This window comes from Nesoenas mayeri (genome assembly GCF_963082525.1).
Source record: "Nesoenas mayeri genome assembly, chromosome: 4".
In the NCBI taxonomy this organism is placed as follows: Eukaryota; Metazoa; Chordata; class Aves; order Columbiformes; family Columbidae; genus Nesoenas; species Nesoenas mayeri.
The window spans coordinates 49,464,388-49,481,620 of record NC_137540.1 but is presented as its reverse complement, the minus strand read 5'-3'; the positions used below and the strand labels follow the sequence as shown (position 1 = coordinate 49,481,620).

The 17,233-nt window shown below is 36.7% G+C and overlaps 1 protein-coding gene across 4 annotated transcripts in view; it reads left to right on the top strand.

The window, feature by feature from the left end:
* FIP1L1 (factor interacting with PAPOLA and CPSF1) overlaps positions 1-17,233 on the top strand; it is a 42,763-nt gene that overhangs the window by 17,909 nt on the left and 7,621 nt on the right. For all 4 annotated transcript variants that reach the window (XM_080344504.1, XM_080344503.1, XM_080344505.1 and 1 more), the window contains 5 exons: positions 3,904-3,997; positions 5,062-5,215; positions 10,576-10,602; positions 11,186-11,240; positions 12,975-13,030. In XM_080344504.1, coding sequence (XP_080200630.1) covers positions 3,904-3,997; positions 5,062-5,215; positions 10,576-10,602; positions 11,186-11,240; positions 12,975-13,030 — 386 coding nt within the window. The remainder of the gene's footprint in view (positions 1-3,903; positions 3,998-5,061; positions 5,216-10,575; positions 10,603-11,185; positions 11,241-12,974; positions 13,031-17,233) is intronic.

The window sequence follows — 17,233 nt, the reverse complement described above, 5'->3', positions numbered from 1 at the left end:
TTTTCTTTGCATACAGTGCTGAGACAGAAGCCTGGTAATGCTGCTTAACATCTTATCACTAAGCTAGATAATGGCTGGGGAGTCTTTGAAATTTCCTCATGTGCCAGCTTGCTATGACTTAATCAAGATCCAAGGCTTCTGATTTACCAGTTCTACTAAGCTGATGAACTGTTGCATTCTGGACATTTCAGATTCCCCTCTTGCCTTTGTGAAGGTTACATTTTTGACAGTGGTGTCTTCTGCCGCTCCATTTGCAATTGAATAAATGCTTTCTCTTGTTCCATGTGGAGTACTTGCTGAAATCATTATTACAGTCTTGGAAATAGAGAATTTGCCAGCTTTGTGGTATGATGGCAAGTTCTTGAACTCATATATCATTACAGCTGTTGAGAACAAGAATGGACATACCACTATAAAACATTATTAAAAAAAAAAGTAATTGTAAAGCACCAACTCAGAGTGAGTGAGCATAGGTGTATTCTTCAGACCCTAGAAAATTAAATGAAAGCCCTGTTCATTTCAGTACAGTTGAAGTCTAGCAACCAACTGCCAGTCTAGATTTGCATCCTGTAGTAATAGAGCATTTTATTTGGGCTGCTTTTCAAGCCTAAATTAGCATTATTGCAGTATGGTTGATGCACATATTATTTTAATTCCCGCTACTTTTGTGTTGGTGTCTGTTGCCTGTGTTTTCAATGCTGATTCCAAGAGTTGCTGGCTGTGTGCAAGCAGTGTGAGAGAGAAAGAATCTTAGTTTGACGTACATCTCTCCCAAGTGGAAGCCTTGTAAAACAGTGCAGTGAGCCAAATGGGATCACCTGAGGAGGGACTTTTTGCTGTAGAAGAGGCTTGTCTATCATATACAAGAACTAAAGCTGGGTAAAATGACTTTCCTAGAGTCCCGTTTTAGATAATTAGACAAGATACCTGCAATGGAGGAGAAGCAGTATTGTAGAAACCAAATGAGCTGTCAGAGTGAAGACTGAGATAAAGCTTCATTGGTTTATGAAAACACACTTGTCTTTTTTGTACTGAAACACAGTTGGTTTAGAAATTGTTTTATAATACTTGTGTTTTCAATTTAGTTACTGGAAGCAAAATAACTGTAATCAAAAGTGTGGCAGTGCTGGAATACCATGCAAGACCACTGAGGAGGATTAGAAAAGCAGGTGTTGATTATTTCAGGATTTGGAGTGAAACAATCAGATGTTCAGGATGAGATGTTAGAAGATCAGAGAATTTCTTGAACTTGTATTATCCTTGGAGAGGCTGCTGTGTAGTAGATAACATTTTAGTTTGCAGATGTGTTCTCAGACTCTTGCATGATTGGGCTTTTTTTTTTTTCCTCCAAACCATTGTGCTTAATGAGCTTGCTTTGAAATCCAGGAGGAAGCTCTAAACGCAGCCATTGTAGAGCTCAAAGGAAGGGCATTTGGCTCATGCTCAGTATGCAGCCTGCCAAGGAACTTTAGATGATCTCTGGGAGATCTGATTGCTGCTTCATACTCTAGCATCTGCTGTGCTTTTTTCACCTGCAGTGGAGTGGAGGTATGTGAGCAACTGGAGGCAGAGGTGTCAGTCCCAACTTCCAGCTGTTCTCCCTGCTATTAATGTGGTTAGTAGTCCACTAGGTACAAAAAATACAAGAACTTGTCTTTTAAAACTAGAAGGGTTTTTTTTTCCTTTCTATGGTTTTCTTTTCTGTAATTGATTGACAGTTTTTTCCCAGTCTTTTATTTTGTTGTGTATCATGCTATTGGTAAATATTGTCAGTTTTCTCTACTATGGTTTCCCTTATAGGTGTGACACAGATGTACCTTTGTTTCTGTCATCCATTAGCAATGTAATTCTGTACCTCATTTTCTAATGGAGTTGACCTAAGTGAATCCTGCTTTTTAACCTCTTTTAGAAATTACCCATGGGCTGCAAAGGAGGTAGGTTTTGTTCTATCTGCATAACAATAATAGTCCTCTAAGGCTAGGTTTCTGGGTTTTGTTGTTTTGGGGCTGCAAAAAGGAAAGTTCACTATACTTTAGATTCTTCCTCTCTTCAAAATAGTGGTTCTCTGTTGTCACAGATACCACAGTTTAGTTTTAGTAGGTAACACTCAGATCCTTGTCGTATTATTTTCAGGTCTGGTGCCTGGAATCCTTCTTTACTGTCAGTATATTCCCATGTGGTTGATTTATTGAAGATTTTGAAAACTCTGGTGTTTTTACCAGTGGAATGCCATCATGCCTTTACTCTCAGTTTAGCATTTTTAATCTGCTTTGAAAAGTTAAAAAGTTACAGTTGACAGCTATGTGGCTACAGTATCAGACGGTTTGGGGGCCTGAAAGATACCTCTCTTAACAGACTAGGTGAATGTATACATGGGAGTTAAGGGAGTTAATATAATAGGAACAACTTAAGTCTAACAGGCATAAGCTTAATAGCCGGACTGGTTTGGAAACTGAAGTGAGATACATTTGGATTTCAAGTTCACGCATTTGACTCCAGTGTGGACTGATATAACTTGTTTGTAGTGAACTAAAATCACTGAAAATAATTGAAAATTTAAATCTTAGATTACATTTTTCTAAATAAGATGCACTTCTTCAAATTATTCATTAATAATTAATAATCGTATGTGTTGAGAAGGAAATCTTGGAATTATTGTAGCTGCTTCCCAAAATGTCAGTTTGATTGCCAGTGTTAGCCATAGTAAGAGGCTTGGTAGTCATCCCTAGCAGGGGGAGCAAACTGGGACAGGTCATTATGGTGGTACATACAGCCGTGATGCATTGAGAGCTGGGTATTATCTGTGGTTCTGCTTATGTCAGACAAGAAGAGATATAGCAGAAGTAGAAAGAGTTCACAAAAAGATTAAACAAATAGTGAAAGTTATAGAGTCAGTTTTTTATGAGGAGAGATATGGACTAGTTCAGCATGGGAAACAGACAACTGAGAAGAGATACAACAGAGGTACCACAAATAGTACGTTGCCAAAGAACAGGTTTTTGGTTTGAGTTTGTTGTTTGTTTGGTTGGGTTTTTTTTAAACACAAGGACTGTAGGGCACCAACTAAAATTGTCAGGCAGGAAAATAACTGAAACAAATCTTATCACTGGAGAAAATGTAAAAGTGTGTTCAAAAGAGATTATGAAAATGCAAGTTAATTGGAGCTATTAAACACAGTTGCATGGAAGTCCTGAAGTTTTTGATTGGCAGAAACTGGGAGGGAAATAATGTGTGTTATGCATGTCACTTCTCTTGTCATCTTTCTCTAAAAATCCGCTACTAACTACTTCTCTGGTAGATGTTCTTAATTTACATTATGTTCTGTTGTTGCCTGATTGGGTTCTAAGGGAGACTGAGGTGGGTCTTGTGCTGCTCTGTTGGTTTCTTTAATGAAAGTGAACATAGTGCTTAGCTGTGCAAGTGTTTTAGAGGTGTTTGAGAGAAATATTTTGCATTTGGAAAACTGAGAAACAGAAGTATGAATGGCTAGTCTAAGATTCCTTTGAGTTTCATGCAAGGTTTAATTTAAGAGTCAAGGTCTACTAGTTTTGTATACATTCTGTATTCCAAGATAAGAGGGATGGCAGCTGATTTTGTTCAGTATGTGCTGTAGTATCAACAGTACGCACGGTGGGGTGGGCTTCTGTTTATTTCTGCCTCCTAACTTACCTTCATTTGATCTTCCATTGAATCCTCCAGTATTATTTGGTTCTACATACTTGCATAGTTCAGCAAATTTATCACATTTAATGTCCTTCCGAAACAGTCTTTTATGTTTTATGCAGGAGAAGGAACTTGTGGCATTTAGAATGAGAGAAGTCCATAAGACTTTGTTATCTTTATTTTTCTCTTTTTTTCCCTTTCTAATTCTGCTTGTTGATTCTGGTTTGTCCTGTGTTGCAGGCGATTAGCTGGCACAATAGATGTGATTGGACAGACCATCACTATCAGCAGGGTGGAAGGACGACGGCGTGCTAATGAAAACAGCAATATACAGGTTTTATACTGCAGATTTGCACACTGTCTCTGACTAAAAGACATTTTTTGCTTTCCTCATAGCTTCTGATTAAAACATTCCATTGTGTATCAATGAGTAATACAGAAGTAGCTTTAAGTTCAGGGAGAAAGTTGCAGCAGTTAATTGAAATATACTAAGATTAAATATGTGATATATTCCAAAAGATAAATGTTTCGGTATACTTACTGAAAGGAAATGAGCAGTATTGCAAATTTACAATCCAGGAGACAGCATTGGCTCTGCTAGATCTGCATGGGGTAGGATTTTGTTTACTTAGTGACAAAGATAAAGATTTAAACTGATGTCCATTTCTCCCCTATTCCTGACAGACACTAATGATGGAAGTGAATGCCTTTTCATATGCTGTTTGAGAAATGCAGTCTCCTAAAAATAAGTTGTGAAGGAATACATAGTTAATAGTACTTTTTAAAAATAATATTTTATTATTTTAACATGAACTGTAAGATCAGTTTTTATGAATTTAGTCTTTATGGGCTTGGATTATGTTAAGAAAACAACTAAATACATTAAGGTTGAATACACTTTTTCTCTCCTGACTTACATGTAGAGAAGAATCAGGGTGGCTTGGTGCCCTAGCTGCATTTCCATGCCAGTTTAAATTAAGGATAAACAATGAAAATAATAATGGCTTATAGTGCTTATATTGAAAACACTGCCATGTGTTTTTCAACTGATCTCACAGTGTTTAAGTAATTTAAAGTCTTGGTTTTTTTCATGCTTTTTATATTGATTTTTAAAACATTTTCCTTTATATATAAATTGGTGGTTTGGGCCATATTCAGATGGTTTATATTCCCTCTCAAACTTTGTTTGTTGTTCCCTATTGGCTGCTCTTAGACCCTTAGAGGTACCTGTCAGGTATGGGACACGGAACGTAGGAATGCAGATAGAACTTAAACCATCTGAATATGGCTCTTTAGGAGTATAAGTAATACTTTCCTGTTGTAGTAACTGGAAAGAGAGGTAACCTACCTTCTACCCTTTTGACATAGCAATTGTAACTATAGTTTGATATTTTACAGGTTCTTTCAGAACGATCTAATCCTGAAGTAGACAATTTTACCAAGCCACCTCCATTTTTCCCTCCAGGAGCTCCACCTACCCACCTTCCACCACCTCCTTTTCTCCCACCCCCTCCAACTGTCAGTACTGCTCCACCTCTGATTCCCCCACCAGGTAAATATTCTGCAGTACATATGATGTGAAGAGTGAGAGATGCAAATGCTTGATTGTAAGGAATTAAAGACAGCACATTCCATGCATATGTGCAGAATTGCCAAATTTCGTATTCTTTTCTTAATCTGCAAGGTAGAAACGGAAACTTCCATCTTTACTTTCTCAGTATGTGTAGTCCCAAATAGTGAATAATTACCTAGAAAGCAAATGTTGGATCTTGTGTCCTTGAAAATTATTAAAGTGAGAAGCTGTTTTGTATAATTCAACTACTGTTAGTGCTATTGAGAGGTACGTGTTAACAAGTAATTCTATGAACTTTTGCATTAAAAGTGTGGCATACCATGAATTTGTGTTAGAAGTTGGGTTCTCTGATGTCTAAGGTCAAAGCAGCAATGGAAAATTTAATTCTTCTTTCCCATCACAGTATGTTTGAATTCCCGACAGTCTGATAAGAATTGCATTTGTGCCTTGTCCTTTCAGTCAGAGATTAGCACTTGATACTTTTATCCGGTGTCCTGTGTCTGTGATTCTAAGAGGAATCAAAGCTCTTTGAGAATTCTTCTTATTGTAAAATCTGGTTTGAAATTTACTGATATTTACTGAATGTTTACTGAAGCTTGATATTTATGGAAATTTACTGGAGGCAATGTCATGGACAGTTACTTGAGTGTTGTCATTTTAAGGAATTAAGTTCAAAAGGACTTAGCAAGGAACTAAGAAGAAAGGTCAGTGAGATATGAAAATAGATGGAGAAACTTCAGGGAGTATTTCAGTAGGAAAGTGAAGGATTTGTTTATAGACAAGACTGATTTTTCGTTATTTTATCCTTGTGTTCCTTGTGTTCTTTTGCTTGACTTGTTCTAAAATCACGCTGAGCAGTTTCTTTGCTATTCTGGTCACATAGGGAATCTTTCAAAAGTTTCTCTATTACTACTTGTACACATAAGCAAGGAAGTAACATCATTATTTCTATGCAACAACTTTGTGTGGGGCATTATAGGGTTCAGGTTCTCAGAGAAGAAGTTGCTTTCCTCAGTTGCTGATGATAATTTTAAAACTTTTAACTCTTGATGCCTGTCAAGTTCTGGTTTTCATTGGTGATTGTCATACACAAAACGGTGTAACTTAGACAACAGAAGAGGGAAGCGATTTAAAGATGAAATAATTCTGTGCCCTTTTCTAAGTTTTTGTGCATAAATGTAAAATACAGGGTGTTTGAAGAGAGAAAATACTACTGCTCTGGCAATTTGGTGATGTTTCCTTACTGCAGGGGGAACAGAAAGGACAGGAATGTCATGCTAATGCTAATTTCGTTTTTAAGTTGCATTAAAACCTTTCTGATACAATAATATAGGTAATGCATTGCACGTTTTTAGAAAGTATTTTTTTAAATGTAATTGTGGTACAGAAAAGGTGATCTAAGTTGTATGTTATTAAGAGTGTGAGAGGAATGCCCACAGATACTCCAAACACACTTGGTGCAGGGATGTCATATAGATGTACTGGATTGTTCTTATGAAACCCTGCACCTGTTGAGCTTTTAAAGGTGAAAGAAATCCATATGTGTTACAGATCTAGCAACCAGGTTTGGCTTTAGTCTTATGGTTTACAGACAGTTTTATGAGATATACTTGTTCAGAAGGTCTCCTTCAACATCCTTCCGTGCTTCGAGTAGATTCAAAAATAACGATTAAGAGCTGTGGATTTGGTTTCTTCAGGCCTGTGTTTTAATTGTGCTGTTGCCAGCTCTTTATCTTCAAAGCTGTTCTTAAAATAGAACCTGCCATCCCTACTAGGTTCAGTGGAGGGGGAGGGAAAAAATCTACTCTTACCCAATATTAAACCAGGACTACTTGCCAGAAAATTTAAGTATTCCAAATATAAAACATCCTCCAAAAACCCCTTTGAAAAACTATCTTGCTTTGAAGTTGGATCTCTTGCTCTCAATTCATTCACTCTCGTGATTCAAATCTTTTTTTGTGAAAGGAGTCTTGGAACAATTCAAAGGCCCAAATGCAGAAAATTCTCAAATACTCCTAGGAGATCACTGGCTGTGGCAAAAAATGGGTTGTTTTTTGTTTGCTTGGTTTATTGCTATGTTGGAGTAATTTTAAATCTAAAGAAGAATGCGGATGCTTCTGTTTAACAGGCTTTAAAAGTTGTTTTATGTGTTTTGGTTTAAGACTGTGGTCAAAATGTAACATGTATTTGAAATATTAAAAAAAAAAAAGTACTCTGCAGTATTGAACTTCTGTTGGATAACGTTGGGAAATTTGACTACCTAGACTAGTACCAGGGCTTAGCAAGGAGCTCAGCCCCAGCAATCTAAGCGTCAACTTTTTATCTTGTGATAAAAGAGAGACAATTTGATTTAGTTTAGCCTGTGGCAAAAGGAGTTTTTCATCACATTGACTTGTATTACATTGCTGTGGGTTTTTATACAGTTCTGCAAATTCACAGTATCTCATTAAGCTCTGGCAGTGTTACCATGTTTGATTCCTTACTCTGCAAGCGGAGCACGTGTGGCATTGCTTTTCTTTGGTAAAACCCACTTGGTTTTCTGTAATTACGTACCCTTCTTGAGTTAGAAGGATGGTGTACAGTGTCCTGAAAGCGATTCCGAGCACATAAGGTCAAATGCTGCACTAGTGCCATTCAGATTGCTCTTAAAACAGAAGTCTGAATATTTAGCCTTAGGCCAGGTGTACCTTTGTGGCAGTACCACATGTTTTAGGGATGTGGCGTGATCTACTCCAAGTAACCTTCTTGTACTGCTACTCAAGTTTGGTCCCTACATTGCAAGAAATGGCCCAATATTTCAGAGTCTTTTTTCTTTCTTGGAAGTAATATGTGGCTGTTGGTGCTTCCAGTGTATTTCCATACACTGCATTAGTAGAAAGCAAAACAGTGAAGACTTAAGAGAGTCTTAATTTTCCTATAACTGAAGCTCGTGATTTTTTTTGTTTCTTGTTTTGTCACATTCATGTGTTAGTGAATAAGGTGAGGAAAAGAACTTTGTTTATCTTTTTAGTGATACTTGCGAACTTGGAATGTAGAAGAATGTTTCTTCATGATACCATCAAGTAGATTGGATTCTATCTTAAAATTATATAATTGTTAACCATGACTTTTAAAATGTTCTTAAAGGTTTTTGAGGAAAAAATGCCAATGTACTTTTTTAGTATGATACCCTGCATAAGAAATTAGTTGAAATTATTTGGATGTTTAGTCTCTGGATGTTAGTTTGATTCAGTCTGTCATGACTTTGCATGGCTTTCAGGTGAAATTTTTCATTTAGCTTGTAATCTTGTGATGAGATTTTATTTGTATTTCTGCACAAGATAAAATTCTGAGGAATATATTAATTGATTAATCAGAATTTATTTCTTTTTGTAAAGAGTATTAGCTGATGGCTTTCCAGGAAATTCTATGCATAGTGGTGAGAGCCGTGTTCACTGCTTACAGTATACAGTTTCTTGTGCAGCAGTTGAAATTTTTAAGCATAAGGTAGAGCTAATAAATCAATTTGAGAGAACAACTCGTATTTTTCTAGCTTATGCTCTTAACATTGCTGGAGAAATTTTGTCTCAGAGGTATTTTTTAATATATTTATACGTATATATGTATTTTATGTTGTAGGCTCATGAAGAATCTATTAAGATAGACAGTTAACCAAAAAAGATGAATAGAAGATACTTCAGCTATGTAACAGTTTCGGCTGCCAGTCTTGCTTTTCTTGCAGAAAGTTTCTTTAGGAGTGCTTGGTCTTTCAAATGTTACAGCATCAAAACTTTTTATGGTGTGATTTCCAGTGTTTCTAACAATGATATTGTGCCTTGGAAATCTTGCTTGCTGGTGAAGAGAAAATGGCTTATGTAGTTTAGAAATTTGGCTTTTGGGGATCATTATCTCCTAATTTACATTTTGGCTAACAGATCAGATTTTAAATCTTCAGCATTGGGCAGCAACTTCAAGTTTGTTTCAGTTTGTTTAGTCATGTCAGCTTAATGCTGGTGGGAATTCATGTCAGTGAAATCACCAGAAGTTAGTGAACGTTGATACAGATTACTCTTCCTCAACTTGCATATTCCTTCATTCTCTCCTTCTGCCAAGGCAATTTAGGAGCAGTTGGCATTTCTAGACATTATAATATGTAGATGTAGTTAAATGTTGCTGTCATACAGTAGTCTTTTCCTTCTAATGTTGAACTAGTGATACATACATAAAATGAATCATGCAGTGGCCAGTACGTCCAGGATATTCTCTGAATGATGAAGTCTGGAACTGGAATGGCATGGGTTTTAATTTAAGTGGGTCTGGCTGCTATTCTGTCTGGATGTTTATGCCATTGTAGCAAAACTGATGAAAGCACTTGGCAAAGTTTTCTGTTCTCTCCCCTCCGAAGTCTTGCAGTGTTGTCAGGTTGGAAGTACCTATCTTTTAATGTAAGCAGAGTTGTTCACAACTAAAATAGATTTATGAGTGCTAGTCTGTTTTGTGATTTTATTGTTTTAGCCCAGTTTATTACTTTGATTTAACAGTGTTTTGTGTGTTTAGTTGAGGTAAAGCTAGTTCTTTGCAAAGTAGGAGGAGATAATGTCCGTTAAAGTGAGTTATTTTCACCTTGTAGTCATTCCTTTCATAATCAAATAAGATGCATTAATATGCTGAGGCAGTATATTTTGTTACATCAGCTAATATGGTTGGGAACAATTTCTCAGCTTTTAGGTAGATTCATAACAGCTAGGTTAGGTCTGAAATACAGAAAAGATACAACAGTTTTTGAATTTGTTTGTGTTAAAGTATGCTCCTTTCTCAGATATTTACAAGAAAATAGAGTACTTAACACTCTTTTTCCCTCCAAGTAACAACTGAAGGATTAATTGCAGTGTGGCATAGAAATGACTTAAAAGTCTATAGTGCTCACTGTTGCTGGAATATTTTGGCCATGTGGACCTACCATTTCCTATACTGAGCTATTAAAGGTCAGAGGCCAGTTGCATTTCCTTTCATCCAGTTATGGAATATAGGGAATATGGGATGTTACGTTTCTTCTGGATACTAAACATTTTAAGGTTATGGTTTTAATTCTAATCATGAGACCCAGAGTAATTCTTCATTATTTTTATCACTAATTAAATAAGATCCTGAAGAACAGGAATTTAAATAAAAAGCCAGATTTCACAAGGCTTGCATAAAATCTTAACAATTGGTATTAATGTGAGATTTCGATCTGAGAACACAGAAAGAAGTTATCATTCTCCTTGATCATGTATGTGGTGATACTTCAATCTGATTTTAGATCTGTAGATAATAAACATAAACTAACACTGTAACTGATATATTACTTGTCTTTTTAGGTATACCAATAACAGTGCCACCACCAGGTAAACTTGCTTAGAATTTTTTTCTGTATTTGGTTAAGAAATGAAAACTTAACTCATGTGCAACTTAGCAGTTCTTTCAGTTACACAGATAAAAGCTTATAAATACAAAACTTCATGTACAGATGTAGGCTCAGTTATTTTGATGCCAGGCAGAATTGTAAATGTATGAAAATGCCATTGACTAGTGAACCTAATCAGCCAGTTTCTTAGGTCTGTGCTTGCTTCTTTTCTTTCAATTTTTTTTTGCCAGTTATGCAGAAAAAGTTGTGATTTTTTGTTTATTAAGTATTGTTGGATCCTCAGGAATTTTCCTATGCTTCTGAATTACTGTATTTTTAAGAATGATAAGGTATTTGATTTGAAGTACTAATAATATGTGTTTAATGGTCTGCCTTTGTTAAGCTGGAACATAGTTTTCAGTCTTACAAAATAAAACCCATTTACAGAGTGAGAAATTTTGCCTTATACTCTCTGGAATTTGTTTGCCATTGTATGTTGAGCTCAGTTCTTTTATGTGTTTATGTTTTGGTTTTGTTGTTTTGTTTGTTATCTTTTTCCTCCCTCACCTGATTTATTATTACAGGCTTTCCACCACCACCTGGCGGTCCTCCACCTTCCCTTATACCCACAATAGAAAGGTGATTATCTGTTTGAAATCTTATAAAGCGATATATCAGTATTCCGTAACTGAAATAAATTACACTATCCAGTGTTTTATGGGTTTTATGCGGGACTGGGGAGATGGTTTCAGATTTTTACAGTGTTTTTACAGAAATGTTACTAGTCTCACCTGTCTGATACTTAATATTCTTTGGAGTAGGTTACTTTACCACTTATTAGTTTAGTTATGACATTATATTAATGCCAAGACTTAAGAAAAAAGTCAAGGGAATGATTGTTAAAGTATTCTTGAATAGTCTGAAGGCTGATTTAAGTGAACTGTATAGTTGTCACTACTGTATCCTTTTCTATAAATGCAAATAAATAATTTGGCCACGGATTCAAGCCCTCGTAGGTATCGAAAATGCCAGAGTTCCGTGGAATCCAAATTTGTTTTCCTGCTGTATTTATTCTAAGTGTTCAGCTTTAATAGACCTAACAGTATTTTTTCAATACCTTTTAAATATTAATATATATGTATATACATAAATAAAAGGAAGAAGAAAAAGTTGGCCTTTGTAAAGTATTTATATTTTGCTGGAGGCCAAAACCAGGTCATATATAAAGCTCACTTAAGAAGATGGTGCAAACTTCTTGCCAGTCCTTCAGATTTCACTGAAGGAAGATGCACACATCTGTTTCTTTGAAACTGAAAATTCTATTAACTTATATGCTACAGGATGATGATGGTAAATCTCTCAGAAAATCCTCATCTGATTTAATTCAGAAAAAAACCCTAACTGGATGCACTTGATGGGCCTGAAAGTATATGTATTATTTCATACTGACAGATGCTGTGAGTGACTGCTGCTTCTGACTGTTAAGCAATGGCTATTGCATTTACTTGTAGCAAATATTTATATAGTTTCTGAAATACGATGTAAAAAAATCAAGTTTATTGTAGAATGTAGAAGCTAAATCTCATACTTTTAAATGTTAAGATGTTGTATTTGCCTTTCATTATCATTGGTTTTGTTTGGTTTTTAAACTAAGCTAACCCAAAACTTATTTCTTAATGTCTGAGTGCCTTCAAGAACAGAAATAACACTTAGGTTAAATATGGCAAAGATAGTTCATTCAAATTATGTAGGAAGTACTAAAAGTCATGAAAGAATTATGTATGTATGAATTATACCCTGTTCACATACCATCCTTTTTAAGCTTTCTGGTTTTTGCCTACTTGAGTTGGCTACCACTGAAAGGAGTCAGCCTAGAAAATGTGTAGCTAATTTAACAGTTTATTTATAGAACTATGCATTTGAAGTCCACCTGTTCTTAGATATGCTCATGTATCTACTTTTTAACAGAAAGCATGAGAATGGCTTCATTCATGAATGAAGCAGTTCCAAGCAACTGAAGATTAACTTCAGTATCTGTACAGAAACATGATACCTGCAGCATTTGAAAATGCAAAATAACAGCTTTGATAATAAGGATATATTTTGTTTCAACTTTTAAGATGAGAGAATGCGATTTTCACCTCATGTAGTAAAACATGAAATATACATATTTGTGACAATGGGCAGCGTTCTTAATTAGTAATGCTCAAAATGGAGGACTTAAATCCATTTACAGCAAACACTGGTTTTGTCTGTATGGTGGTAAGAATTCAGGAGAATAATATTAAATGTATACAGATGGAGCTAGCTTTGTATATTGATCAAGTTAGCTTTGGTAAAACTGGATTTTTACATGTATTTTCTTTTCAACAGTGGACATTCTTCTGGGTATGATGGTCGTCCTGTTCGTGCATTTTCATATGGCAGCGGTGAGTAAGCTTACTGCCTTTGAAAATTTTGACTAGTGCTATATCAAATTGCTTGATATACTAATCAGGATTTTAGCAAAGAGTCTAAACAGATCCCTTCAATAATTCATTAGGAAAGCTATTGCCTACCATTGTAAACAGATACAAGCTGTTGCAAATGTAACAGCTGCTGGTAAATACTATTGTTTTGCTTACTTATTTTTATGCTAGGTATTCTTTCCATTTCATGCTGCTTTTGCAGAGCTGTAATTTCAAAAAATAAAGTTTCATTATACGCAATCAAGTGGACATCCACAGAACCTACAGTGAGTTTAGGACTGTTACCTAGCACAGCTCTGCTGCTTGAACCGAAAGAGTGACAGCAGTACTAAGGTATCTTTCAGCTTCTTCCTGACCTAGCCCAAATTGGGAACGTAAAAGAAATGTAGAATCACAGAATGGTAGGTGTTGGAAGGGACTGTCAAAGATCATCTAGTCCAACTCCCCCCAGCATAGACAGGGACACCCATCCAACCTGACCTTGGACACTTCCAGTGATGGGGCACCAGCAACTTCTCTGAGCTACCTGTTTGAGTGTCCCACCACCCTCATCATAAAGCATTCCTTCCTTATGTCCAGTCTAAACCTACCCTTTTTCAGTTTAAAACCATTGCGCCTTGTCCTGTCAGCTACAGGCCCTGGTAAAAAGTCCCCATCTTTCTTATTAAGGCCCCATTAAATATTGAAAGGTCACAATGAGGTCTCCCCAGAGCCTTCTTTTCTCCAGACTAAACAACCCAGGAGAGATGTTTAGCTCTCCAGTGATTTTCACGGCCTTCCTCTGGAACTGCTCTAGCATGTCTTTCTTGTACAGGGGGCCCCAGAGCTGGACACAGTACTCCAGGTGGGGTCTCCTGAGAGTACACAGAGGAAGAATCACCTCCCTCAACCTCCTGGCCATGCTTTGTTTCGTGGAGCCCAGGATAGATTTGCTTTCTGGACTGCAAATTCACATTGCTGGCTCATATTTAATTTTTCATCCCTCAGTACTTCCAAGTACGTCTGTGCAGGGCCGCTCTCAATCAGTTCATGACCCAGGCTGTACTGATACTGAGTCCTGACCCGCCGTGTGTGCAGGACCTTGCATGTTGCCAGTCACTGCTTCTGCCACCAGTGCATCTGCCACCCAGCCCCATGCCGAGTGCCTTTTATTCCAGCTCAGTTTCTGTCTCCTTGCTATTTGTTCCTTTGGACCCTAGCTGCTGGGAGAAGTTGTAGGGATAGTTCTGTCCAGTTCTGGGGATACAAAACATTCAGCACAGATCAAATGTTCAGATAATGTACCTCCCAAATATTCATATGTCTTTAGAAAGGATATACAAAATGATTTTTGAATTACTTGTAATTTCTTGAAGTTGGAGCAGTTTATGGAGTAACACAGATACTTTGTTGGCATTGAAAGGGTCTCCTCATCAGTTACTAAGTTTTTGCTTTCATGCATGGAAGTTTGTTATATTTTGAAGAATTCTTGATGTGGGCAAACAGCTACTTTATGCTGACTACTTTTTTAGCAATAATTGAACTGTTAATTTGCTGATTTTAGCAAAAAGGTAAAGCTGAGGCAGACAACTAAGATACCCAAGTGGCTATTTTGCAGAAGCTTTAACATCTAAAGCCATGCAGAGTATCATAAGGAAAGCAGTCCTGCAGTCATTAGTATGTCCATTGCATCTGACATGTCATTTCCAATTCAGAATGTTTTCACTTTGGAATCTCTTTTGTTAGACTTTACTATTCTGTCAAGTACTGTCAAGGACACAACAATGTTTCCAAGTTTTATGTTGACCTTTGGAGGTGATAGCATGCTTATGTTATTGCAGTAAGAATATAAAAAAGATGACTGTCATCGTGATTGTGCCAACATTGAATGTGAACTTCTTCAGTGGGGTTAAAAAATTATGCTTGTCTTTGTATGGTTATGGACACCAATAATCACATTCTGCTCCCATCCTCCCAGTCTGCTCCCATGTTGCCAATATATCTGGCATCCTAGTTGTGGCAAAAACTTTCATATTTGCTGCACTAAGCAAATTGTCTATCTGTAAGCTGTGCCTGTCATACCAATTTTTGGATCCATAATGGGTCAGCAGCATTTTATTGCTGATATTCATCCCTTACTGAAAGATGTTTTCCTGGCCAGCATCTTGCTCTCATAGTCCCTGTCTCACAATGTGATCACTGGCCAGTATTTTACCAGTGCTCTCCCGTGCATCAGAACTTAGGTGAATTGAGGGCTCAACAGTGCAGCAGGATACACGTGATCATTTTAATTAAGAATCACTAAGTATATTTATTTAATAGTTGCTTTGGATGATAGCATTGTATTGCCAACCAGTTGGTTTTTTTGCCAGTCTGTATGTTTTATGGCTTTGTTAAAATTGTGGGGGAAGATGAGCATATGGAACACATTGCAAAAAATACCAATCTTGATGAAGATTCTAGCCTTTCTTCTGCCTGTTCAAATTGCCGATCTCATGCCTTGGGGTCTCTTCCCTGGTGGTCAGGCATGTTTGCTGCTGCAAGCACATTAGGAAGGTTGCATAGTAAAACAATATTCTTAACTTATAGCTTCAAGAGTATCTATTTTGTCTTTGTACTCTTCCACTGCATCAATGCACTTTCTTCAATTTGCTCTTAAATCCTTTCACAATTCAGTGCTACCTTTGCTATCAGATCTTTGAATTATATTGAGAAATCAATGTATATGGCTCTGGGTTTGGTCTGCCAGTGAAGCGACTTGTATGCTCATTTGCTTTTTCCTCAAGCATTGTTTTGTTCTGTGCTCTAAATGTTCTTTATATCTTATGAACTTGCAAGGAATGTAGTGTTACTGAGACAGCTTGAGAGTCAGTATTTTTTGAGGCACAGAGAAGATGTATTAATAGTTTGCCATATGCTGTGACACCATGCAGCTTTAAATTTTTAAACCATCTCCAAAACTATTGACTGTTCAAAGCTCCCTCTCTCCCTGTTTTAGAAATAAAATCAGAGTTAAACTTTGGAAGGGTCTTCCTTTTTGTAGAAATTGTTGGAATAATCTGTGTAGAAGTACAAGAAGGGACAAATTACTTCATTCTAAGTCATAAATTCAGAATACCAATTCATAGGAGAAAGTAAGCTTCTTGTGTGTTGTGAATAATTACTGTTGATAATCTAGATATAAAAATGCACAGAGTATCAAATAACTGGTTTATCTCAGGTTATTGAGGTTGAAATGACATACTTCTGTCTGAGAACTACTGCAGCTGTGGGGGAGTAACCAAATTTGTCATAAAAGTTTATACTACCATTAATATGAATAATTGGTTTGTAGTATACATGTAAAGTTAAACTGAAGTTTATACTTTAGATCAGAATATTCTGGCAGCCAGTGTATTCAAGTCTCGTAGACCATACGTATGTTGTTGACATAGTGGCAAGTCAAGGAAATTAGCAGTCTTTAAAGTCCAGCTGTTTTTTTGCTATTTCTGGCTGCTTTCCTTAGAAGAATTTCAGGTTTTGGCAGTATAATGAACAACATACTATTGTATTAGGGTATTTTTTTTTTTGTTAACTCCTCATTTTCTCTCTAGCCCTAAAGTGAAACAGTGTCAAGCATTTTGTTAGAGGCAAAGCCTCGTATAAATGCTTTTTTTAGAGAATTATAATGCTTTTCGTCGCAAATATATTTTAACAATGAAGTGTTTTTTCCTGCTCCGCTGCCTGCTCAAAAGATCTTTTGTATTCCTCCTCGGGACGCTTGGCAAACTGCTGTCTTCAGCTTCTGCCAAAGCTTTCTGGGGCAGGCAGACCCCAGCCGCTGGAAGCAAGGCAGCCTGAACATCGCTGTCCAGAGAAGCCACTGGTTTTGTAACTCAACAGTATTAAATACAGCATCAGTAATGCACTGTGCATTGTTCAGTGGATATTATGTTAATTATATTATTAATGTCTCTTTGTGACACCATGGAATCAAGTGAATATTGTTCTCATATTATAGATAATGAAGTGGAACTCAAAACAAGCCATTTATTGAAGGCTCTGTTATCATTGGCTAGCAAAGCAGATAAGCAGAGAGTGGAAAGTCCTCTGTACTGTAAGTCCACTAGAGAGTGCTGTTTCCAGTTAAATACCACAGCCCTTATATTGCACTGACAGACATTCACGGGGCTTCTGGAGAGGGAG